This window comes from Anas platyrhynchos, chromosome 4 (genome assembly GCF_047663525.1).
Source record: "Anas platyrhynchos isolate ZD024472 breed Pekin duck chromosome 4, IASCAAS_PekinDuck_T2T, whole genome shotgun sequence".
Taxonomy (NCBI): domain Eukaryota; kingdom Metazoa; phylum Chordata; class Aves; order Anseriformes; family Anatidae; genus Anas; species Anas platyrhynchos.
In genome coordinates this window covers 60,581,346-60,607,091 of record NC_092590.1, presented here as the reverse complement: position 1 = coordinate 60,607,091, position 25,746 = coordinate 60,581,346, and the positions used below count along the sequence as shown (strand labels likewise).

Here is a 25,746-nt window from a genome sequence, read left to right as displayed (position 1 = left end):
CACTAGTGCTTTAAAAGGCTCTTCCATCTGTGTTGGGCTGGAACCCATTCACCTATGGAATGTGGATCTCGGGGCGCTAGCTTGCCACATGACTAAAGGCGGTCTGGTGCTGTGCAGTTCACGCCCGTGGGCTCAGAGTATGCACTGTTGACTTTGTATTCAGACAGATAGTGTTGATGGACAGTGAATATGAACCAAGCATCCTTCAGTAGTAAATGTGAACCAAGTAAAAGAAATGTGCCTGTTTTCACGACAAAATGATAGTTGCTGAATTTTTTTAGGGGAGCAGACTTTGCCTTTCTCCCTATTGAGTGATAAGTAAGTTCAGATCTGAGAATTTCAGGTTGCATGGTTACAATTTTATATACTTGTATCTGTCTTCCTTTGAATTGATTGTCATTTGTAAGAATAGATTTTTTTATACTTCAAATGTGATGATCACTGAAAGTAATTTAAGTACTTCTCAAGGGTAAGCTAGAGCTTCTGCTCAAATAATGAATTGTTTGAAAGCTGTGAACAGAAGAAAAAAAATCATCTGGCAAGCACTGGCCAATTTGGCCAAGTGGCATAATTCTGTGAACTAGCATGCCTTTGGAGAACAGCCCCTGTGTGTTTCCCACTTGTAATTTTGTGACTAGTTTTGGTCTGTCACAAATATTTTGTAATCTAACTACTATGTGAGAGTTATTTCTTGATTTCCACTATTTATTAGTTATTTATTGTATTTGTGACTTTTTCTTACTTTTCTTTGTACTAGCAAAGTAATTTTATAATCTGAAGTCTGTATGTATTCCTTGCAGTATGTATTGCATCAGGGACAAAAGTGGCACTATTTAATAGACTTCGATCCCAAACAGTTAGCACCAGATATTTGCACGTAGAAGGCGGTAATTTCCATGCCAGTTCACAACAGTGGGGAGCATTTTACATTCACCTCTGTAAGTAAAAATAAAGGAATATTTTTAATAATATTTTAATAATATATTTTTAACTTCCCTCCCTCCATCCCCACAAAAAAAAGTCCTGCATTTTTCTTCCTTATTAATTGCCCCAGCTCAGATTTGTTTTGTTACTGAGCGTGTATTTGATGTAATAGTGTGATATTAAATTTTCCTCTTATCAAGAAAAACATTTATTAAAACAAATAATGTGGAACTTCCTGTTTCATGCAGTGGATGATGATGAATCAGAAGGAGAAGAATTCACAGTGAGAGACGGCTACATTCATTATGGGCAGACTGTCAAACTTGTATGCTCAGTTACTGGCATGGCACTCCCAAGACTGGTACAGTTCAATTTCTCCAGTGCTATAATTAATTTGTAGATGGTTAGTTAGGGTAATTGCATAGTTGGTTTTGCATTGTTTACAATTCTGGCTTTATATCTTTCCTTTTAGTAATATGTGTTTTATATGGAAAATGGCATTCATTTTAATAAAAGCATATTTTTATCTTTATATCTGTATATTAATTCTATAAGTAAAGAACAGCTTGTAAATTAAGCGCAGGGAATTTGAATTCAAAATTCAAACCTACCGAAGTAGGTTAATCTGCAAGCTGTCCTTAAGAAAATACAAGTCTATTTTAAAAACAGTAATGTAGGTCACAGTCTAGGAAAATACTTTCAATATCGAATAGATGAGTAAAGACTTCATAACCTGTAGGACGATGCATTTGTTGAGTTCAGCGCAGATTTTAAAATACTCTACTGATTTGAAACTAAAAGCAAACCAAAACCGAATATGTACTTCTAAGGCTACATCATTATACCAGCATCTTGCAAAAACATTTTGGTCATTTACTAATGCTGTATTAAATATGTAACATTGGAACTACAACTAGAATGATTAAAAGAAATGAGAAACTTTCAACCATTTGTCACAGATAGAAAATTAGTTCTAAGAACTTAAGATTTGAGAACCAAGAAATCTTTTATTGATGGATACACAGTAATGTTGTTTATAAATAAATTTAAATAGAATTGCATTTTTTTCTCCTATTTTCTGCACCTAATGCCATCCCAAGTGGAATTTTTGACTAATAATAACCATGCTTCCTATGAGATCTTCTGTGAAATTGTGGTTTGTCAGACAGTTATGAATTTCATACAAGATTTTGCTAATTCCACTTTTAATTAGAAATGGTTTTTTTAAAATATTCCAATATAAAACCAACCTTCTCTGCAGGCAGGTTTTTTCCCCCCTTCCCAGTGGGATCTTACTCTGACTATAATGAGAAATTTTGTCCTAATATCAAACTCAGCTAAAAAATAAGACTGCTTGTATTAAATGCTATAAAATCGTAATATAAATATGTCTCAAAAAAAAAAAAAAAAAAATCATGTTATTTGACACAAAAATCCAGACTTGTTTACTACTGGTCTAGTTCAGCACGTGAAAGTCAGTAAGAGGGATCTCATTTTATTTGTGGGCATCCTGTTAATGTTTTCTTCCTTCCTAAAAGATGCCATCATTTATGAATCCAAAAACATTATTTGTAGGTAGAAATAGATTTGCAGATTAAAACAAATCAGGCTGAAGGTTTCTGTTATGTTTGCTATTGAAAGCATTACAAATATTGTCTTACCAGAGTCATTTGAAGGTGATGCAATTTCAAGGTAACTTGCAGACATTGCGTAAGTGGATGTGAGGAACCTTGAAGAAACAAGTTAACCTTGAAAATTGTGTTGCTAATAATGCCATTTATTACCATTAGAAATCCCAGAGGACATGGCTGGCTTTCTAATTGTTGGTTTAGAAATTTCCAAGCACTATGGCTGCTGCTTCTGCTGATGTTGCATGACATGAAGTATTAGACTTTTCTTCTAGAAGTTGAGTTAAAATTCTGAGCTATACGTTTCCACTGTCTGTAAGGGAATAACATTAATTTTTATAGATGTAACAGCTCTCAATTAAATTAGCATATATTTTTACACAGAATGAATGTTTTTTGCAGTTTCCTTTCAGTGATATTTAATGACCAGCTGTTAAGATATACTATGATAGTTGTGTTTCCAAAACTGTACTTAAGGACATCTCAATACTTTTAAAGTAAATCCTTATTTTCAGCTGTTTTGGTTCATTAGCCAGTCTGCCATAATGTTATTGATGCTATTGATGGTGGAAGCATGTGCTTCTGCAAACTGTTAATACCTGACCTATTGTTCTTTTATATCAAGAAATGGAGCAAAAGTAGATTTTGCTCAAGCCTGCACTGCTTTTTGCTGTAAGAGTGGGGAAAAATGTAAAATATATATGCATGCAACACATTGAAGCAGTAGTACTGAGTGTCACTGCAATACTGTATCCTGCAAAAGCATTAGGAATTATGAATCTGATGTTGGTATTAAAACAGGCAGCATGGAAACTTGAAAAATACAGACGTTCACTTCTTTTACTAATAGTACGTATGTAATTGTCAAAGTAATGACATACAGAGATTGTCCTAAACATATATGTACAATTTCATTCACAGATAATTCGAAAAGTAGATAAACAAACAGCGTTATTGGATGCAGATGATCCAGTATCGCAGCTCCATAAGTGTGCGTTTTACCTTAAAGACACTGAGAGAATGTATTTGTGCCTTTCCCAGGAGAGAATAATCCAGTTTCAAGTGAGTTTTTTAAACCTGTTTGAATAGATGAGAAGCATGGTTGCAGACTTTTCCCAAATATTCCCAAAATATGTATGAATGCCAGTTTTGCAGTTGGTTTTGAATGAATCTAATATTTTGTTTTGAAAAGACAGAGGATGGAAAGCACCACGTTTTATCTTTCTCTTTCCAAAATGTTTTTTTTCTTTCCCTATAACCTCTTCCATGCCTGTCTAGACAATGAATTTCTGTTTTTCTTCAGTGGAAGAAATGGAGACATAGTTAGAATACTGTGACTTAACAAGTTGACGTGGTAGTGGAGTTGCACCATTTATTTGTCTGCCCACTTCTAGCTTACAGCAAATAGGACATAATAGAGTTCATCACAGTCATATCTCATGATATACTTAGCAGTGTTGCACTGTCTTGCTCTTGGCTAAGAGCATAAACACATAGACAGTTAAGGCAGTTGATCGTGGTAATTTGTAAAGCCATAGAAATTTGATTTGTCCCTAAGGAATGTAGCCATCTCTGTCTTCAATAATGTTTCTCCAGCAGGTGGAAAAAATATATACCTAATGAGCTACTTTAACAGGAACAAACCCCAAGGAATAGCTGTAAAAAGGAAAAAAAAAAAAAAAGTGTGCAATTTTTCTGACAGCTCGTATAATATGCTAACAAACTGGGTTTAGTCTCATGTATGTTAGCATGCTTTTAGCAGACTTTCAGCGTGGCAATTCCCATTAGAATAACAAGACTGCCATCAAGTTTAAGCCCATCTGAGTATTGCAACATACTCTCTTTAAAAATCCAGGGCAGCTCAAATAGCAAAGGGGGGAGTTAAGAGATAATGTTGTGCCTCAGGAAGATCGCCACAAGACTCAGGAATTTCTTCGGAGAAGAGCTCTGGCATCCAGAGTAAGAAAGGTAGAAGCAGGAAAGTGGAAAGTGAACAAGTGAACTTTTTAAAGATTTCCCTCAATTTAAGGGAAGGGACCAGAAAGATTGGTAAAGGCTCAATTGAATTCTACCCTATGTGACCAGTGGAAAGAATATGAGGTGCTTTGTTCATATTTTCAGGAAACATTCACAAGAGGCCACATCTGTTGGTTCTTCCCCCAGTGGATAGCAGAGATAATATATCTATTAAAGTACTTTCTCATAAAGCAGAGTGGGTCTTTGTCAGGAAGAAGAGAAAGCAACGAAACAGGAATTGCGGTGACTTGGAATCAGCCTTGCTGTTTGATCTTTCTCAAACTACCCTGAGGGAAGGGCTGAATGAAGAAGCAACAACAGCTTCTGTGACAGCTGCCTTACTTCAATATCCTGGAAATGCCCAGGGGACTGCAGGGACATCCTAACACTCTACAGTTTATGCAACACTTGCAGAGCCCAGTCTGATAAGAGTTCTAAATTTTCCATGAGAGTAGAGCTGAGGTAAAAGGACAACCCACTCTTGCGATTTTTTTAGAGGAGTAGGTACCTGCTTTTTTTATTTGTTTTACAACATCTCTTAACTTGCACATCAGGCTGTTACCACTCTTTGGTAACTGAAATCAAGACAGAAGATAAACTCTTTCTGCCCGTGGCAGGAGAGACTATTTTATCCTGTTTTATCTCTGTCTTCCTTTGGACCAGAAGACCAAGACCAGTGAAAAAGGCATGTGTGGCATCTTTCACCTGCTGAATATTGACTGCTGAATGTAGTTCTTATAGCAAGAGTTTAGCCAGTCTGTGGTCACTGTGGGGAAAAAAACAAACACACTTTAGGGTGACAGCTGTCATCAGTATAGAGAAACTAAAGGCTTAAAGCAGAAGGGCTATAGAAAGCTAGCAGTTCAGCATGAACCTACAAAAAAAAAGGATTAAGGGCTACATCCCTGACTCTGCCTTTCAGAATCATTTTGTAGATGTTTAGTCCATCTCTTTGATTCCTTTTGACTTGTGTTTACCAGTCCTTGGAGAATTCTCTCTTTTATTAATGTTGCACAGTTCTGTGTTTCCCATCCTGTCTCCATGTGAAACCAGACAATTCGTGAGGTACTAAGCATAGCTTTAAAGCATTTCAACCTTCTGGTGCCACCTGTTGAAAAAGTTAGGAAAGTTTAGGAGATGAAAGTTTAGGAAAGGAAAGTTTAGGGGAAAACACACACAAAAAGAGCCTGAGGGTTCAAATTGCCATACTTGAAAATGACAAAGACAAATGTTTCTCTTGTGGAGTAGTCTTCTGAGGATTTCTGTGACAGGAGGAGTAACATGTTCCTGAAATGATTCTTCAACATAGCAGGGTTCTCACAACAAATTCTGTGGAATTTTTCTCCTGTTTTTGAGTCAGGTCTGAAGGGACAAGTCAAGGATGCTGTACAGGCTCATTCATTTTTGATATCCTTGTTTTATTTGTTATGGGTTGAAGCATGTTAGTCCATTCCTGCCATCAGGAGTTGTAGTCTACCTGCATGGAAAATGTCCTTTGTCAAAACCGTATACAATAGTTTCTCTTTCAAAGTTGGGCTTGTAATTTAGAAACATCATATATTTCTAATAAAAAGATCATTTGAGTCTTGAGCTGGGAAAGATCTGTATTTCTACCCTCGCTGCAGGCTTTTCTTGAAAGCTATTTTCAGTGTTTTTTAACCTGATCGTATCAGAATGAAGAGTCCACCCAAATTCAGCTTTGATCTTGACTTCCGTTCATCTGAACTAGGCAATTTGTGCTAGTTTATCTAATCTGTTGGTGTTTATCTACCAGTTCTGAAGAGTAAAGTCGATGGTTATATACCTAGATGCACTTAAAGCTTTATGGAAGTGAACAGAATTTAGGTATTAAACTTAAAATTTCTCAGTCCATCTTTTTTTCTGTGTTAAACCTATGCACTATTGGTTGCTAGATAATAGCATTGTTTGGAGAGGCTGCTGCTGCCATAACAAAGTAGCATGACATAACCATTTGCAAGGTTGTCATTGCAGCTTCTCCCACGTCTCTGCACAAACACTGAAATACAAGCTTATTTTTTCCTTCATTTTGTGGGTGAACAACTTTAAAAAAAAAAAAAAAAAAAAAAGTCTTGGCAATTGGCCAGGTAACATTCATGAAATGAAAAGTATTCCGTGTCAGTCTGGCTGTTTTGGTCACTTTGTCATTAACACAAGGTCCTACTAAAATACACACTTTATTTGTTGTAGGTTTTGTTAATGGCTATTGAATAATGTTAAAACTTGAGAAGCTGAACTAAAATGAAATCTATTAAATAAATCCAACTGAAGAAGGTTGGAGATGTGGCTATATTATAGGTGAGAATTAAAATGTTCTCAGAAGTTTGCTTTTCTGCTAGGTTTGTTGAACTGTATGTGACGATTTCCCCTAGTGCATTTTGTTAGAGGAGAAACAGGAAAACGTGTTATTGAACTGATATACACTGTTGCTGACTGAGATGCTTTTTAGCTCTATGATTGTCAAACAGTTTTACAGATCAGTTTTCAAACTTTCTTTCTAAGGCCACTCCATGCCCAAAAGAACCAAATAAAGAAATGATTAATGATGGAGCTTCTTGGACAATCATTAGCACAGATAAAGCAGAGTACACATTTTATGAGGGGATGGGACCGGTCCATGCTCCAGTGACACCTGTGCCTGTTGTAGAAAGTCTTCAAGTAAGTGATTTATGTATTTACTTATTTTTATAAGCTCTTTCATGTGAGATTATTCCTGTCATACTGATTTCACCTTCATAGCACCTTTGGAGGCTACTGTAGGAAAACATTCATGCTAGCTTTATAAGTGGTAAAATTGCTTTGTGTTGCAATAATTTTTCTCAGTTACATTTCAGAATACTTGAGCATATCCATCACAGGAATAATATTAATACTGTTCTATACATTAAGGATTTTAGTTTTTAAAATACTATGATGGTGATATCCTTAAGACTTTTGCTTATTTCGAAATTGATTTTGACTCTTAACACAGTTATTTATGCATCAAATGGAGGCAGACTGAAACCTTATTAAGAAATGAGCCACCCACTGTTGAAAAATGTGGTTTCCTAGCATGTTCTCAGAAAGATTCTTTTTTCTTTGTTTTCAAAGCCTTTTTCACTTTTTTATTTTAAGTGGTCATTATCCCTTCAGGATATCAAATTATTTGGCAGAATTTCTTTAGATGAGTTTACTTTACAATTCAGTTGTGTAGGTCTGTTTATTTCAGTTTCATCCAGCTAATAGAAACAGGATTGTTTATAGTTCTTGTATATACTGTGAATTTTTTTTTGAGGGTCTTCTTGTCTTTGTTAATGTTTTTTGTGGGCTTTTTCTTTTCTGCTCACCCCCAATCCAGTTGAACGGTGGCGGGGATGTAGCAATGTTGGAACTTACAGGACAGAACTTCACTCCAAATTTACGTGTCTGGTTTGGGGATGTGGAAGCTGAAACCATGTACAGGTACTGTATTTCCTGCTGCTTTTGTAGTGGCTACATTTCCATCGTGTATACTTATTAAGTGTTATACCCACTTGACTCTCCTGTTTTTCAGATGTGCAGAGAGCATGCTATGCGTTGTTCCAGATATTTCTGCATTTCGAGAGGGATGGAGGTGGGTCCGTCAACCAGTCCAAGTTCCAGTAACTTTGGTCCGTAACGATGGCATAATTTACTCCACCAGCCTTACCTTCACATACACACCGGAACCAGGGCCACGACCGCACTGCAGTGCTGCTGGAGCAATCCTCAGAGCCAACTCTAGCCTCATGGCTTCCAGTGAAACAACTGCAAACAGCGAGGGAAGTTACACGAATGTCAGCACAAATCCAACCAACGTCACATCATCTACGGCAACTGTAGTTTCCTAACTACCGTTGTTTGTTTGGACTTTAACTGACTTTTAAGTGCTACATTCAAGAGAACTGAACAATTTTTGTGGTTTCATGGGAAAACACCTTTCCATTTTAGGTGATATTATTTTGAACCTTGTTACCTGCAAGTGCTGATCTTAATATAGAAGCCACAATAAAAAAAAATAGATCCGAAACATAAGAACTTTATTGAAAATCTATTTTTCAGCTGTTTTTTTTTAATGGGCAAGAAATAAAAATGTGGCTGGGATACATGTTGAGCAAACTAGAAAACATGAACACAACATAGTTTTTATGGACCAAGGAACTTGTATAAGCTTTAGTATAAAAGGTACATTTTCACCATACCTTTTTTGTATCACAACATATAGTACACTTTTGTTACCAAATAGTTTATATTTTTTTTCCTCTGAGCTTTTGCTCTGAAGTATATTCAGGTTCCAAGCCTGACCATGCTTGTATAATCTAATTACCATACTCTTCCAGTTTTAAAAAAATATATATATTTTTGGTCTGTGGCTGGAACTGTTCCTTTTTTTAAACTGAAGTCTTGTGACTTTTTATGAACTGAAATTGTTTTTATTTCAGCAAGTAGAACCTTGTAAAGGCCAGCATATTTTTTTTAAGATTATATGAAGTCTGTGCAAAAGCTTTAAAAAATGCCTCTGCCTTGCCTGCAATACATGCAATGTATGTTAACTTTAGTGCTCTGTTTTCAGTCATTGTTAATAGTTATTTCTGTTTTCCTTTTTTAAAATATGTATTTATAGTGATAATTCTTGAGGTTCTAACATTACGTGAGTTTTTTTAGTGGCATCTGAAGCAGTCATGTTAATGATTGTTCATGTCACAGGCATACGTTGGTGTTTTTGAAGGGTTGTTACTGGGTTACTCCCCCTCTCCTTTCACAGTCATTGCATCCGAAAATGTTTCAGGATCTGTTCAGGTTTTTCTAATCTTGTACATAATTTGTATTAAGTGTAAGTTAAATGTTTTATTTCAAAAGTGGAATGTTCCCGATAACTTCATTTGGCAGCATGTCTTCTGTCTTGTTGGCATGTAACTAAAATATCATGAGAAGTGTGTACTGCAAATGGGATTGGTAGGTGATGCCCTTCATCACTGAGAATCGCAAAAAGCATGTTTTTCATCATACTGTTCCGTAAATTAGGCCAGACTTCAGTGTACCACTTGTATCAAGAACGTGCTTTCATTGTGAAGTGATCATCCCATAATAACTAGAAGTAAATTTTATTACTTGGAAATGGGCAAATAGAAAATCGCAAAAGCACTATGAAGATGTCAACTCCTCCCATCCTTGTTTCCTGTGGGTTTCTCTTTCCCTGCCAACAGCTTGTGCAACGATCAAGTCTTCTCTCCATCATAAATTTAAGGCTCATTTGCACTTTGACTTTGTTGGTTGTTGTGTTTGTTTTTCATTTTGACTTTGCCATGTTTTATCCCTCCTTGTAGACCTGCCTGTTTCATTTGTATTTGAAAATATATTCCAGTAGTTCATTTGTAGTCACAGAACTAGGCATAGACTCATAGGGCAAGTTTTGATAGTGTGATCTTCCTCTTTAAAGCCAAAATACAAATGTTATGGTGTGTTCAGCCTTTTCTGTACCCTGAAGCATGAGCCACAACTACTGTGTAAATGTGAACCTGTGGCTTCCTACAGTGCATTGCTTTCAAGCTTACCTGTTGACCATTTTCACAGAGTTTTTATGTCTGACCACTTACTCCAGTTCCAACACCCACACCATTTTAAAGCATTGTCTGCACCATGTGTGTGTACTCTGACGCTCCATTCTACTCGTTTGCTTCAGTGCTCTGTTGTACATGTGAAAATGATGTGGTTAAAGGAAGAAATCCGTTGTAAAACGTGTTTAGCTAAATAGTTTAAATCAGTGCCACTGTCCTTTTAAAATGTGCTTGTATTCTACCACAGGCCTTCATATTTGCTCTTCTGTGTTATGAAACTTATTCCCATGACATAGTCACAATGCTGGTTCTTAGCACTAGTGAATACTGCCTCACCTCATCTCTGTTCAGTGACCAAGGGCAGAATTCATTGTGGCCTTATCTCTGTTTTAAACTGTTTACTGGCATTTACTTGCAAATCTGTTTACTTGTGTATGTGCTATAAAACTTCATGTTAATCGTTTTGTGACAGGAATCATTTCAGCGTTTTTGTTCAAAGCACATAAGTATCTTACAGTACTGCTTAAATCAAGAGCCACAGATTTTCATCATTAATCAGAATGAAAATAAATAATACATGTATCGGATTTAGAAGGCTATTCAAGAACAAATCATGATATACACACAGTAGGCAAACCATAACAAGCCTTTTAACCTTCAGAGAATATTTTAGATAGCTTTTCAGAACTTGACACCTGCTTTTATACTCATTATTTAAAAATTTTTACATATAAATGCAATACTTTTTTATATTCAGTTTCTTTATTTGCAATAATTTCGCCCAATAGATATATTATAATACTCCTTGACTTGTAAAGAACCTGATGTCTTAGCCTAATTTCTGCTGTTCTACACACTACAGCCTCGTGGGTTAAAAACAGATTATTGAGTTGTGCTTACAAGACTTATTTTATACCCCATTTTTCCCTCGGGCTTGTGGCTCCGTTGTTGCCAGTAGTTATTTTGTAGTACAGAAATGGTCTTCCAAGTCCTTACTGTTGTTCAGATGTCCAGTTGTTCAGATATGTTATCTTCCTGAACCTTTTCCTGTGGGGTGTTATTGTTACATTTATTGGCCTTGTGAGCTGTTAACCAATTTTCATGATATTAACAATATCTCAGCATTTTGATAAAACTACTTTTAGAGTGTTTCGATATGAAACAGTTATAACTGTTCAAGTCTAGCTGTTAAGTCTGCTGTTAATTCTGTATACATAGAAATTGAGTCTGTGTTCAGAACGTTGTTATAGTTCCAACTGTAGGATGCAAAAGCAAATTAAGTGCTCAAATTTAGCTCTGCCTTTTCTTGTTTTCTTTTGTTTGGAACTGCATTTCAGAATTCAACACTAGCATAGTCTTTAATAACCTGCTGCTGATGTTTTTCCCTAATTATGTGCCCTGAGGGCATCCCACAACTGTGTTAATAATGATATTCTGTACTTCTTTTCATTGCACAGACTTGTAAGATCAGAATGGTTACCTGAAAAGACGTGAACTCCAGGCATAAATCTGTGAATTCCCCATAGACAAAATATTAATGCCAAGTGAAACAAAAGTCTATTGAAAGTAAGCTACCCACTTGTAGATTAAAAGTCTCCATAGAGGTGTCCATCTTGAAACTAGATGCTCTTCAATTATTAACCATATTATTTACTTTCTTTCAAAAGCAGCTGTGTTTATGAGTACTGAACAAATGTGTATACTTTCCTGTGCCAGACTTTTGACTTTGTTTTCAAGCACTGTACTGTGGGATTGAGTGGCAGCTTTGTTAGAAAAGAAGTATCTTAGGGTTTCTACTTAACCCTTTTAGGACTGAACAATTTCTTCCCTTTAGAAGCTGTAAAATAAACGAACAGTTCTGACCTTGTAAGCATTCTGTCTGTGTTCAACACTGCATTTGCCCCATACAGAGGTGCTATGCTAATGTCTTTTTTTAAAAATCCTGTAGCATGTGTATACATTCAGTCTTAAAAGGGTTATTTTTACAAACTGTGCACCTGTAAAGTTTCTTAGCAATAAGGTAGGAAAATGAGCAAGTTTATACCATAATTTTGTAGAATTAATTGCTCAGTTCCATATTTCATCAAGAAAAACCCTGCAATATGGGCAGTTTTGAGGATTAAATAAAAGTGAAATGTAAACCACATAAAAGTGTTTTTTTGTCAAGTGTACTGTGTGTGTGTATATGTGCATATAATATCAGGCTTCATTTTTTTTTCTACAAGGCTAAAGATAAAATGCCATGTTACTGTTGATGTGACAAACATAACATCTGTACGATGATATATCATAAAAGTAGTTATGACTTGATCAGGTGTTGAACCTTGCCACGTTTTTGTGGGCTCTTTTCAATGTTAACCAAGGAATATGTTTGTTTCGGATGTTGGTTTTTTTTTTTTGGTTGGTTGTTTTTTTTGCGCATGAACAGTGAGGTCATCCGTGGAACCAGAACAACACAAAAGAAGACCAAGCCCAGGAGTGGAAAAGTCATCACTAGTTGTGAGGCCATGCACGCTGGACTCCACTTACACGGGATATGGAATGTGCACCCAAAAAGCTGGTTTTCCAAACTAAATCTGTTTCATTATGGCTTGTACAATTGCTGGAGTTAGATAAGAAACTGTTTTTTTTTTTTTTTTCCAATAATGTAACAAAAAAGGTTCACTTTTTGATATTATTTATTAAATAAGAAAAAAATGAACTGTGTTTGTTTAACTTCAGTAGCTTTATTATTGCATCTAGTGTTCACCTGATCTGTTTTCATCCTTTTCTTACTTGCAGACTGCCCGCTATTTATTTGTTAATGTGTGGAAATGCAGCAAGCTGGTTTGGTTTTTGTTTTGAGAGGATACTCTAGAAGGGTTACAAGGAATAACTAGAAAATACATTTTCCTTTAGCTTCCAAGCACATGATGGTTTAACAAAGTTTCTGAGACTTAGAAGGGAAGTGGGCACAACAGTGAGGGAACTTGGAATGGCAGAAACTTACCATTGTAGTACTACTGGTTTTGTATTAGACTAGTAGAAAAACTACTAGTTAAATTGCTAGACTGCAAAGGGGCCATACGTAATTGTTGAGATGAGGAGAGAACAAGAAAAATGGATTTGAGAATAAGTAGATCCTTTTGACCATAAAGAAACATTATGTATGCTTTTCTGAAACATCTGCGAAGGTAAATGCAATTTTTTAAGGCACAAAATGGGCAGAAATCCTGTCTGTTTGAAAAAGGGGCAGTATGGGCAGATTACCTTTCAAAATTATTTTAAAACCCTTGCAGTTCAGTGCTGGGATGTTAAACTGACTTTTCTGGAAGACAAGAAATTAGATCTCTTCTGAGGTTTTGGTGAAGAGGACAATAACTTGCTAAACTTCAGCGTTGGCATAATTGGAAGAAATGGTGTGGGATGGTGCTCGTTTTAGATTAATAAGTACAGATTTAAAAATGTGTTCATCTGAACCTTGGCGATTAGCTATGTAGGTAGCGTCAGTAGTACATCTTGTTAAAATCCAGGTTCAAGGTTTAAAAGGAGAATACCATGAAATTATTTGTCTAGAAGCAAGGATTCAAGTGGAGGTTTACCTGGAATACGTCATTTCAAAGTTACAGGCCTGGGACAGGTAGGATTACCAAGTTGGGATGGGTAGTGTACCTCTCACAGTGCCCTGTTTAGATTGGTGGTGTGCCTTTCTGAGGAAGGTTAAAAGACAAACCAAAAAACCTTTATATGCTCAATTAGCGTGCCGATAAAGAATATTTCTTTCTGATATCCGGTAGCGCATGCTTAGCATGAGACCAGAAGCTTGAGAAGGTACACATTATTTACTGTAAAATATTTTTGGTTTTAATATTGATTGTGTATGATAAAATAAGTTGAAGTCTTGCTTCTGTGTAGAAGAAAAATCATGAGCTGCCTGCACCCTCTGTAATACAGAGGTGATGGTGTTCTGAGTTTGGCATCTTTCAGGTTCAGCATCTCTTGTTCTAGTGTGGAAAAGGATGGTTAAAAATTTGCTGTATTCTTCTCCGTTCGCTATTGCCTTTGTATTTTAGTCTCACTTCTGTTGTTTTTCCAAATCCTTAATTAGTTTGCAGTTCTCAGAAGGTGCAACTCTTGCTGCATAATTTAGGAGAAATGAGTCAGTGATGAAAGTGAGGTGAACTGTGGCTGCAGAGGTTGTCTGCCATCTCTCTGCTCTTTGTGCTGCTGTGCTACAGGGAGGAAGGAATGTTAATTTGTTTTTTAAGCTGCTTGTAGGTGTATTGAATGGAAATGAGATGTGCCCTTAATGATCTGCAGGATCTGAAGGTGACGCATGATTTGGATCTGTATAAGGGTGCTGCCTGTGAATCTTCTCTTGAATTTAGAAGTTCCTTTGCTTATCATTCTCCATCTTTTAATTGTGTTTGCTGTCATAGTGCCCTCTCATCTATGTTCATTAAAACATTACGTTTTCTCTGCTTTTAACTAAAATATTTCTGTTCCAGTGGGTGGTTTGTCCACTGGGAAATTGCCAATTTCTGCCTCTACGAATCCCCCCTGCTGTGTTCCACGGGAATGGTGGGACCTTGTGTCATTTCAGCTCCTTCCCCACCTTCCTCCCTCACTTGCTTTCTAGTGTAGCTTCTCATGAGTCACTTGGCGTGAGGCCTTCATCATATAAACGATGGCAGCTGCATTCATTCGTGTGTTGCTGTGTCAATGCATTAAAACTTCTACAATAAGCTGCAATCGATCCACTGGCCATCCTTAAAGAAGGAGGGGCTTTGTTAAACCCAGCCATGCAGACCCTATCATCAGGGTCTCAAGAACTTCATAGTTCCACTTGAATAATTTCAACATCTGTATTAGGGATGGAAGCACAGACCTACACCTACCGTGCTTTCTGCCAGGGGGTTGTCTGCTTTAACAGTTGCACAGTTCCATTCAGCATGAACTCTATTTCTTTACCTGCATAAATGTGTCCCGTGCAACACATAAAAATCCCCCAAAACATAAATGGTTCATCTGTTAGCATGTTAGCATCCCCTGTCACCTGTCATCCCCAGTATTTTGTTACTATAACATCTTAAATGCTGTCTTTTTCCTATAGTTGTACTTTTTCTGTTTGTTCTCAACTAGGCGTGCTTCAAATCCCATTTTGGCTCTCTCACTGCCAGCAATTTGTCTTTGTAGAGCCTGGGAGAGGGTGGGTAGACGATTCATGGTGACTGAATTTGCTGCCTCAAAGAACATAATTGGGGGATGTCAAAAATGTGTGAGAGAGACTCAGGAACATTATTATTATTATTATTTTTTTTTTATCATGAAAGAAATCAGGTTAGGAAAATGATTTATTTTTTTAATGTGTTCATCTTGGTTCTAACAAATTGTTTCTATGTTTTGCTTTCGCAAGCAAGTATTTTCAAGAAGGATTTTTAACATTTTAATAATCCTGTTGAATTTTTTTGAGAGATTGAGAAAAGGAATTGTGATTAAGTACAGGTGCTACAGTCTGGCAGCCTGCCTTAGTACAAAGCAGAATGCCATACGAAACCATTTTTTAACAAATCCTGAAAAAATATTAAATCTTGTTTTGACAAAGGAGGCAACTTGATCGAGTAGGACTATGGTTTATCCTTTTTCCAAACGAATGCCTTCTTTCTGTGCTGTGCAGCTGAGTGGTAACAAATTTCTGAGTAGTGTTCCAGGCTGATTAAATAATTTCTGAGGGGCCTGACATGGGCTAACCTCCGTGTGGCCGTGTATCTGCTCCGACCATCATCCCTTTGCCACTCATACTGCTTTCACTGCGTGCCTGGCTTTGAGGAGCCATCTGGAGTTTGGGCTCTGCCTGAAGTGATGAGCTCAGTGCATGAGGCTGGTGTTGGGGTCGACTTGCCAATTTTGCACATTCAGAAGTTTCAGACTCCTAAACCAATTTTTGTCAAGCAGTACTACCTTAGAGGGGTAATAGATTTGTAAATCAAACAGCATGATCTGAAAAAATGGTTTATTCTTTATTTAATGTACAGGTAAGGGTGATAAGGACAATCTGTTTCCTTATTTTGGGAGGAAAAAATCCAATAGGTGAGTGTTTAAGCTTTCAAATACATGTGCACTTTCTGACAACTGGCTCAGTTTTCAAGTTAAGAACAATTTTGTGCTATTCAGAGCAAAACTGTGGTGGGACTTTCAGTGTTGTTTTGTATTTCTGCCTTCAGATACCTTGATCTTTATCCAAGCTGCCCTGAACAAAATGGGTTTAATCTTAAAAGTTATGATCTGGGTGTCTTAATGTCCTGGACTTTGAAATACTGAGCTTGTGATGAGAAATTTTGATAAAATGATGCTTTTGTACAACTTTTCACTGTCAGCTTATAGGTAAACTGATAGAAAACAACAACTACCAATAGAAATGTGTTAAATTAGAAAACAAAACAAAAATATCCTTTTCTTAGTTAGAATGGCAAAGCAGTAGGTTAGACTGGCTTAGTACCTGTATGTGATTATTTTCACAGCAAGAAGAAAATTTAAGCATTTCAGCAGTCATAGCTTTTAAAAATTGCATGTCAATATTATCTCTTTGCAGCTGGTTCCTCCAGCTATCTTGAGGAAAGTTAGGAAATATGGGTAGCGTTGTGCCTTTCATCTGCTGGGATCTGGGAAAAGTTTATTAATTTGTTCCACCTTATATTACAATCTAACTTCTCTTTCACTTGCCCTTTCATCCTGTTTTAACAAGCAATTTCTTTGCAGCTAGTCGTATTCAAGCGAACAGCAACAACGTCGATGTTTATCCTGTTTTTCAATTAATACATCATTTACGTATCTACAGAAGTGTTCCTCTTTTTAAAATGTCTAACTGCTGGTCAGCTTGTGAAATTTGCTCTGTAGAAGTATGACAAGTTCAGTCCAAATCATTTTCCATGAGCCTGGTGCAGAAAATTCAGAGTCCCAATGCAATTATTGTCGTCCTGACGCAAAGGACTTAAGGACATTTGGCCAGGCCCCACGTGTGGGCTGAAGCAATGAGTTTAGACCTCAGTGAAACGTAAGTGGTGGCGAGTTATTACGTAAGAAGGAAGGAGAGAGGTAGCAGCAGATGGGAACACAAGTTTTTAAGCCAGATTGCTGGAAATTTCAGGGCTGATAGGAGTTATATGAGTCATAAGGGACCAAGTGTAGTGGATGCAGCCTTTAAAGTCTGGGAGTTATCTCTCATACAGGCAAGAACAGTACTTTGGCTTTCCCCCCCAACCCCCACTGGCCAGCAATGGTATTGGTTCAAACAGATGGCTGATGACAAATGAAACCCCTCTGCCAGTATCAGCTAAGGTGTCAGCTTGGTGCTCAGAGTTTACAAAACACTTTATTTTAAAGCCAAATAGTGAAAAATATGGGAAAATAAAACAATTTAACAGATAGTAATAATAATTGGTAATAACAATGTAATAAGCTGTTGGACACTAGCAGGATTAACAAACCATTGTTCTCTAGCAGTTCATTAATTGTCATGTGTAAAGAGTCGAGAAGCTCAGGTATAAAATACGATGTACCAGGTGAGTACTGGGAAAACTCAGGCATGTGCCATCCAAGTTGAGATCATCTTCAATTTACCTAATCTTAACCAATTTGATGTGCTTTACTGTGCCCCATACAGCAAGTAAAAATATGTGGAATTGGGCTGAAAAAGAAGCAGGTCTGCTTGACATACTTTGTATGGGAAGTTGGGATGCAAGTCCAGCTCTTGTATCCCACTGAAGTACAATAATTGTTGCTGTGGGGATTTATCATCCAAAAAACAAACAAACAAACAAACAAACAAAAAAACATCTATTCCTGCTTTTTTCAATTTAATAACAGTTCGTAGGCATTGATTAAAACCTCGGACCAGCAAGGTTGTAAAGTCTGTGTTCCAGGTTCCATCTCTGGAACAGAGCAAATTTAGTTTTAAGTCCTTTTTCTAAAGCGGGATCAGGAATAACCTGATTCTCTCTCCTTTTAAACCACAAATTCTGTTTTGGACTAGAGAAGCTTTTTCCCTTGGGGGAAAAATAAATCTCCATCAAATTTTTTTTGATTAGGTGGTTAAATAGGAAACTTCCCGATGAACAATCAGCCGAAGTTGGCTTGCAGAGTGCTCCTGCACTTCAAACTGTAGCTGCTGCCCAGAAGAACCCCCCTGGCTGCTGTTTGATCAAGAATATGTCGGTAGCGTGCTGGTTTTCTACCTGCTATCTTTGTAAGACCAGCTGAGATGGTCTTACTTGAATAGAGAGATGCAGGATTCTCAGCTTAGAGGCAGAGCTAAAATTTAAATAAATTAGGAAACCGAGGGAAGAAATATTTTCTTGTAGATAATACAAACTCTCCAGCACCTCACTACAACACTAAAGCTGTTCTATCTGCTGTAAATAACCTGGAAAAATAGAGTCCTGCATCTCTCCATTCAAAGCTCAGCTCAGGGCTGAGGCCACTCTCTGCTTTGATGGCCTCCCGATCCTTTCATCGATGGGTGTTTGGGGTCAGAATTAGAAGTCCCACAGGACACGCCTGAGCAGCGCTCTGGACTGATGCATTTCTGACCAGTGGGAACAAACACTTGGAAGTTAATACGCAATCTCCTGTCAGACACCCAGAGAGGAGACAAAATTTGCTTTATCGTGACGTCCTTACCCAGACCAAGCTCTCGCTGATGACAACAGAACCTGCAGATGTCAGCCCCAGATGGTTTGCAGCAGCTGCTGTTTGGGCACACGCAGGACTGGATGGGACTGATCCCAGGCAGGACTTGAAGCAGACCTAGCTCTTGAAGCATGCAAAGTTTCCAAGTCAACAGCACCACCTCAAGTATACTGCACTTCTACTTAGAAAGTTTCTTGCAAGATTTATCCATTTCTGAAGATTTCTGTTGCAGGCACAAACTCTCTCATCACCCAGGCCAAAGGACAGTTAAATGTCTGCATTTTCAACTAATTCCCTCGTATTTAAGTGCAGATACAATTTATTTACTAGTTCAGTGGTCTGAAAGTGCTCCTTCTACTACATCAGATGCCAAGAATTTTAATCCAGTCTTGCTCTGCTGGCTACAAACCTCTGCCTCCCTTTTGTATATTAATATATATGCTATCATATATATCAAATGTGCTATCAGATGTGTTGTGGTGGGTGGAAGTAAATCTGTCTCCCCTTATTCATAGTGCTGTTGGTAGGTGACTGCAGGAGAGGTAGATGAGTTGTCACGTCTCACTTCACACCATGGAGAGACCTGAAGGGCCAAAATGCAAGGAAACAAATGTGCAAAATGTTCCAATGTATTAGAAAGGTAACTTGTCAGAAAGGGCATGGAAATCCTGAAATGTTAGTAAAATGGGCCTTAGAGTTTGATGAGGTTCACCAAAATGCATCAGGAGCTTTAATTTTCTGGAAATATCCAGGAAAAAATTGCTGAGAGTAGCTTTGTGAGAGAGCTGTGGGTGAGAGCATTAGATCTGATGCACTGCACATGGGAAAAAAAAAATAAATCCAAAACCAGAGGTTGGTTATAAGAGGGCGAAGAGTTCACGTTAAAGCTGTGAAACAAAGCCAAGGGACCTCAAGCCAGTAATGAAACTTTGCAGTTAAAAAAAAAAAAAAGAGTTTCTAAGTAAGCCAAAATGTATCCTTTACAGGTCCGGTTCCTTTTTCAAAGCCCTTCTGCCTGCTATCTAAGATAGCTGATCACACAGGTGGAGAGATCCCACAGACACAGGAAAGCACTCAAAAGCACTTGCACAAATATGTTCCTCCGGAGAGGACCAAGGACAAATGTAAGTAAATAATAATTCTTGGCTCTGCAGCAGAGTCTGAAGTTGCACAGATGGCTGCGTTTGAGCCCAGAGGCATATGGAAATAATATCAAAGTCCCTCAGTTTGTTTTATGTAGTAGTAGATTAGAAAACATTATTCAAACTAAATTTGGAGGAAGTGCAGACGCAACATGAATCAGTTATAAAATTGCATTTTGGTAAGTTTATATTAATTTAAAAACATGCTGCTCTTGGTGGAGTTAGCAGAGTAATTGAATGTACACGGCACTGTAGTCTAAGCAAACAAGTGGATTTGGAAATTATTATCTAGCGAAGCCAACTGGTAGCAAGGAGACATACAACAGACTGTCAGTCGGCAGCATGGGGACACGGTAGCACCACGGAGAAAGGGAGCTTCAGGAAAAAGCTGGAGGTCGGGCAGGAGGAGGAACACCTACCCCCTCCTCATGGAGTGCCTTCTTTTTAAGCTCGTTTACAGGGTGCCAGTGATCAGTAGCCTGCTTCAGTTACTGCTGGCCAATCAATGTGATCACCACAGAGTTCTTCTGAGTGTTTCTTTGGTGGTTTTTCTATTTTATTTTATTTTTTGGTGGGTTTTCTTTTTTGGTAGCAGGAGTGAGGTCCGTGTGAGATGGGAGATGCACTAGGAATGCATGGTGTTTGAGCTCTAGGTATTTGGGACAGAGTAACACGGCACTTTATTTTCTAAGACCATCAGCTAGGCTAGAACACAGCAACACTGAGACAATATCACTTAAATTCCTTAAAGGAGATGTGCCTGACTGGCACAGGAGCAATAAGGCACGCTGTGCTTGCTGGTGGTGCTGCGCCTGGCCCTTGGCCTTGGGCATCTGGCTTACTGGCTGTCTCCTTCTGTCAGCCAGTTGCTGTCTTCTCAAATCTCCCTTTTTATCCTTGCTGCAGATGAGTGCTTTCAGCCCCGCCATGCACTTTGCAGCCCCTGGGGTTGGAGCCTCGTGTATCTCAGCTCCAGCAAACAGCAGAGAAAGTCTGCCCAGGTTTCAATAAATATTTGACAAACCGGTGCAGCAGAGAAGTTATGGGGCATGTCAGCAAACACTGGATGTCTCGTGAAGAACCCTGCCTTTCAGTAAATGGTCTCTGAATTTCCACCGGCTTTTACTTTCCACTGCTTGCAAAAAGCAAAGAAATACATACAAAAGGGGAAAAGAAATGCTTGAAAAATACCAGGGAACACAGAGTTCTGCCTGACAGTCTCCCCTGGCCTGTATTGTTTTGCTTCAGCTGGTTGACACTATTTAAACAGGTTTCTTTTCTGAGTAAACACAAGGGCACTGAGTCTGTTTTCTGGATCCTTTTCCTAGATCTGCAACCCCAGTAAGGGCTTTGATACTAGGCGAGCTTTCTTCTTGCTAAAAACCCAGTGTGAAAACCCCTTTTAATAGCTGAAAATTTGCTACTGATTTTCCTGCAGATTCCTTCCAGCCCTGACCCTCTCTGTGAGCCCAGAGCCCTGTCTGTGGGGGCAGTGGGTTTCTCAGCCCCCTTGGTGGTTGATCAGTGGTGCCTTACCTAGCATGTGACCTAGCACACATGGAGGCTGAAAGGGAAAGGGGGAAAGGCTGCTGTCCTTGTGCCCTGTCATAACGACGTTAAGTCAGTCGTGGTAAACATGAACTGTGGGCTGTGGGCTGAATTTTGAGTCATGTTCAGAGAAAGGAAGCAGCTCAGGTTGCTCCCCACCTACCTTCAGCTTAGCAGTGACACGCTGAAGAGATCAGGTGTGGGAAGTCCCACGGCAGGTTTGTGATCTCCTAAGAAGGCTAACAGTATTTTTGGCTGCATTAGGCAAAGTATCGCCAGCAGGTCAGGAGGGGTGATCCTTCCCCTCTACTCAGCACTGCTGAGGCCGCACCTGGAGTGCTGGGTCCAGCTCTGGGCCCCAGCACCAGAGGGACATGGAAAGCATCCAGCAGAGGGCCACCGAGTTGGTCAAGGGACCTGAGCACCTATTCTGTGAGGAGAGGCTGAGAGAGCTGGGACTGTTCAGCCTGGAGAAGAGGAAGCTCAGCGGGGATCTCATCAATGTGTACTGATATACCTAAAGGGAGGGTGCAAAGAGGACAAAGCCAGCCTCTTTTCAGTGGTGCCCAGTGCCAGGACAAGAGGCAATGGGCACAAGCTGTCAGACAGGAGGCTCCCTCTGAGCACCAGGCCGCACTCCTGTGCTGTGCGGGTGAGGGAGCCCTGGCACAGGCTGCCCAGAGGCCGTGGGGCCTCCTCCCTGGAGACCTTCAGAGGCCGCCTGGACGTGGGCCTGGGCAGCCTGCGCTGGGTGGCCCTGCGTGAGCAGGGGTTGGGGCAGGTGGACCCAGAGGCCCTGCCAGCCCCAACCATCCTGCAAGTCCACCTTTCTGTATGAGCAAACACAGTGTTCCCAGCTGGCGGAGTTCTGCCCTGGGTATTGTCATCTGCCGGGGTGTTGTTCATTGCAGTGTCCCCAGTGTGTCATCCTTTGCCTGGCTGTGAGCTAGGCCTTTCAGCAGTCACTGAATAGTCTCAGAACAAGGACTGGAGACACTGTGCATTTTTTTTGAAACATTCTGGCTCTGTAAAGAAGCTAGCAGCATGAGCAGCCCCTCACCTTTGCTATGGTTCCTGGCTGCCCATCATGCTTGTTTCATAACCCCAATATTTGGAGGATGTGCACAGGAGCTATGCAGGGCTCCATTCACCATTTCAAATCAAACTCAGCATAAGTGGCATTTCTTCATTCTTGCAGGAGATTTTTAAAAACAATTAATAACTGCCAAAATAGCAGGAAAACAATTAAATAGTGTTTGCCCTGTAGGTGATGATTCCTACTTGATGTTTGCTACCTGCTGATGATAATGAAGATGATTTCTTCTCATCTCTCAGTACAGCGGGCAACTGGCACCTCACCAGCTCGAAATTGGTGCTTTTCTTACACAACTGGGGGCATGAGACAAAGAAAACTTTTTGTGCCATAATTATCTCTAGAGATAAATAACTCCAAGCAGGGATGATTTGCCATTAGGAAAGCAAAGTAGGAACTTTACAATTCAAGAACATTTCCTTCACATTTTTCTTCTTTGGTAAGTACCTAAGGTAGCCTAACAAGCACTGCAGGAGGAAAAATAAAAATGTAATACTAGAAATGGGCCTTTTTATAAACCACTTTAAGGCACAGGTTACTATGACATGGAAGCTGCTGGGGATGTGGAGGGGCCAGGGAAGGATTGTGCATAAAAAGCTGGAGCTGTTTAACAGAAGTGAATAACACATACAGAAAAACTGAGAGGAAGACCATGGTCAGAGGGTAAGCAAATTGCTGATGTACAGGTCAGCAATGTGACATAAGGAGTTACAATCCTTACTCAAAGCCATTCATTTTGATCTTTCTCTCTCCTCTAGAGAACAGGCATGTTTTGCCATCAGGAACCATAAGTTTAGCTCACCATCCATTCAATTTAGACTGAGAAAAAAAAAAAAAAAGTCATTTACCAAAGTCCTGAGAAGTAGAAGAGGAAGTAAGTCTAGTTCTGAAGTCTGCAGACACTCTTTGTGCACCTTGATTTGTACAAGAAAGTATCAGTTGTGGAAAAATGGGTATCTGAGAAAATAAAGGGGATGAGTAGCTATTAAAATTCTCTCAGCACCTGAACAAATATTTGCAAGAGGAATGCTTCATGAAGAAAAGCATTAAAAACTGCATTCACCATAGCAGTCATGAGGTTGCAAGAGGGCCTGATCATAGTCAGCAGATGTCTGCCACATTCTTCTCTGCATACACACAGCGAGGGTACATTTGATGGCACAGCAGCTTAAATTCAGACCACTGGCACACAGTGGTTCATCCACATCTTCCTGGTATCCTCTAACCATGAGGTCCCATGAAAGGCAGTGACCTGCAGGTCTGCCTTCTGGCCAAGTGCATTTGTGAGTGTGGGCTGTGCAAGCTCCTGCTTTTAAGGGAAATAGTGCCAAATGCTGCTAGAATCCATATGAATATCTGTCTGTTTGCCTGGTCCTGCCTGAAATAACCTATTCCAAGCTGCAAAACGGCTGTGATAAGCTGTGGTGCATGACTGTGGGCTGTGCTCTCGCAGGCTCTGGGGCAGCAGGGATGGAGAAGCAGGTGGCACCACGATTCCCAAAAGCACTGGAAGAGGGGCCACGACTGGTGTGACAGGGATGTATGTCTCCAGTGGCTGCACTTTGATACCTGCATGTTGGTTTTAATTCAGAGCATACGGGACCTTTATTTGACCTGGGCAACACTGAAATATACTCATAATTTTCCCCCCACTAAGTGCTGTATTTTTAGGCACCTGCCTTTTTATATCCACATTATTACAGAGGTTGCGAGAATAATGACAGAAGTAGCAAAGGAGGATTTGGACGTTATTTTAGTGTCACATTTTTGTTTATGAACTAGGATGTGCTGCTGTGGGAGCACGCAGGGAGCTGGCATTCAAGAGAGACACCGTGGGAGCACACATAGGGTGTGGGAAGTGGCTGCAGGATGGCTGCACCGGGACTCCGCAGTCGTGGGAGGGAGAAGTGCTCAGCACGATGTGCTTCGGGAGTCAGTCAGCCTGAGGCGAGGGGAGAAATGAAGCTGAGTGCTTTCTGGGAAAATAAATCTGGGGGAAATAAACCTGTCAAAGCAGTTGGTGGGGGAAAGTAACCTCAAGACTGTGAAAGGTACAGAAAAAAAAAAATATATATATATATATATATATATATATATCAAGGTGACATGCAGCTGGAAGAGATGACAGAAAGACAAAAGAATGAGAAAACCAGGGAGAAAGGGGAAGAAGAGAAAGGCTTAAGAGATTTGTGGGCATTCTACACGTGAAATATATTGTTTGAATCTTTGCTTTCCAATTTGTGTGCCACATCTGGGTAGGAGCTTGCCTTTTGATGCCTTTGCTGCCAATTGCCAAAGTAAGGTGTTAGGATAGGATTTTTCTCTCCAAACTCTAGAAACTAATGATGCAAAAAAAGGGAGACTCCATGGTTTCTTTTAGTTTGCCACCTATCTATTCCATTTATACTTTCTGTTGAATTATCTGAATTAAAGAAACTGGGAGGACTCCACGATTCTCCAGCAAAGAAATGACACCTTTCAGAGCCAGGGAAAATGCCACAAAGATGCACACACATTGCAAAGGTGCTGAAGTCTCTTGTGTCATGAGACCAGGCAGATGACAAAATGGCTGGATTGCAATATTTTAGTTCGAAACTTGATTCCTACTCCTTGCTAGAATCTGGCTTTGGGAGCTAGGTCAAAGAGCTAATACAAAAAAAGTGCACAGGGGGCAATTGAGGGGAAGGACAATAAGTGCACAGAGCCAGCCTTGTGCAAAAGGAAACGTGTCCTTTCTGGCAAGCTTCTGACCCTTCCCTGGCTGCCTTCTGACCGTCACTCCATTGGGACCTTCTTCTCCTCCCTGCCTCTGTCTTCACCTCCAAATTGTGTTCCCTGACAGTGCTGAGTGGGGCATCCATCAGGGAGCCTGCTCTTCTCAGCCCCAGGTGCTGGAGGCTGCAGGGGACCCACGGTCTGATTAAGGCATTGCCAAAAATGGCTTTTGCCTCTCATCCGAAACCACTGTCCTCAGACTGAATCAGTGGGAGTGGGTGAGTGGTGCACGTACTGCTCAACAGGCTCTAAAGGTACTGGGAAAATGAGTCCTGAAAAAAAGAAACTGCTTTTTAAAGTGGATACGGAAGTGTGAAGGCGGCTGTCTGTGTATACAGCACACAGTCAGCAATAGTCACGTCCAGCATATCACTAAAATG

General features: G+C 39.5%; 1 protein-coding gene across 4 annotated transcripts in view; it reads left to right on the top strand.

The window, feature by feature from the left end:
• The window catches only part of RBPJ (recombination signal binding protein for immunoglobulin kappa J region), a 57,427-nt gene extending 44,585 nt beyond the window's left edge, over nt 1-12,842 (top strand). For all 4 annotated transcript variants that reach the window (XM_072037727.1, XM_027457295.3, XM_072037726.1 and 1 more), the window contains 6 exons: nt 801-938; nt 1,173-1,285; nt 3,474-3,614; nt 7,089-7,244; nt 7,924-8,027; nt 8,119-12,842. In XM_072037727.1, the coding sequence (XP_071893828.1) occupies nt 801-938; nt 1,173-1,285; nt 3,474-3,614; nt 7,089-7,244; nt 7,924-8,027; nt 8,119-8,434 (968 nt within the window). In that variant the 3' untranslated portion in view covers nt 8,435-12,842. The remainder of the gene's footprint in view (nt 1-800; nt 939-1,172; nt 1,286-3,473; nt 3,615-7,088; nt 7,245-7,923; nt 8,028-8,118) is intronic.
• The last annotated feature ends 12,904 nt before the right edge of the window (nt 12,843-25,746 follow it).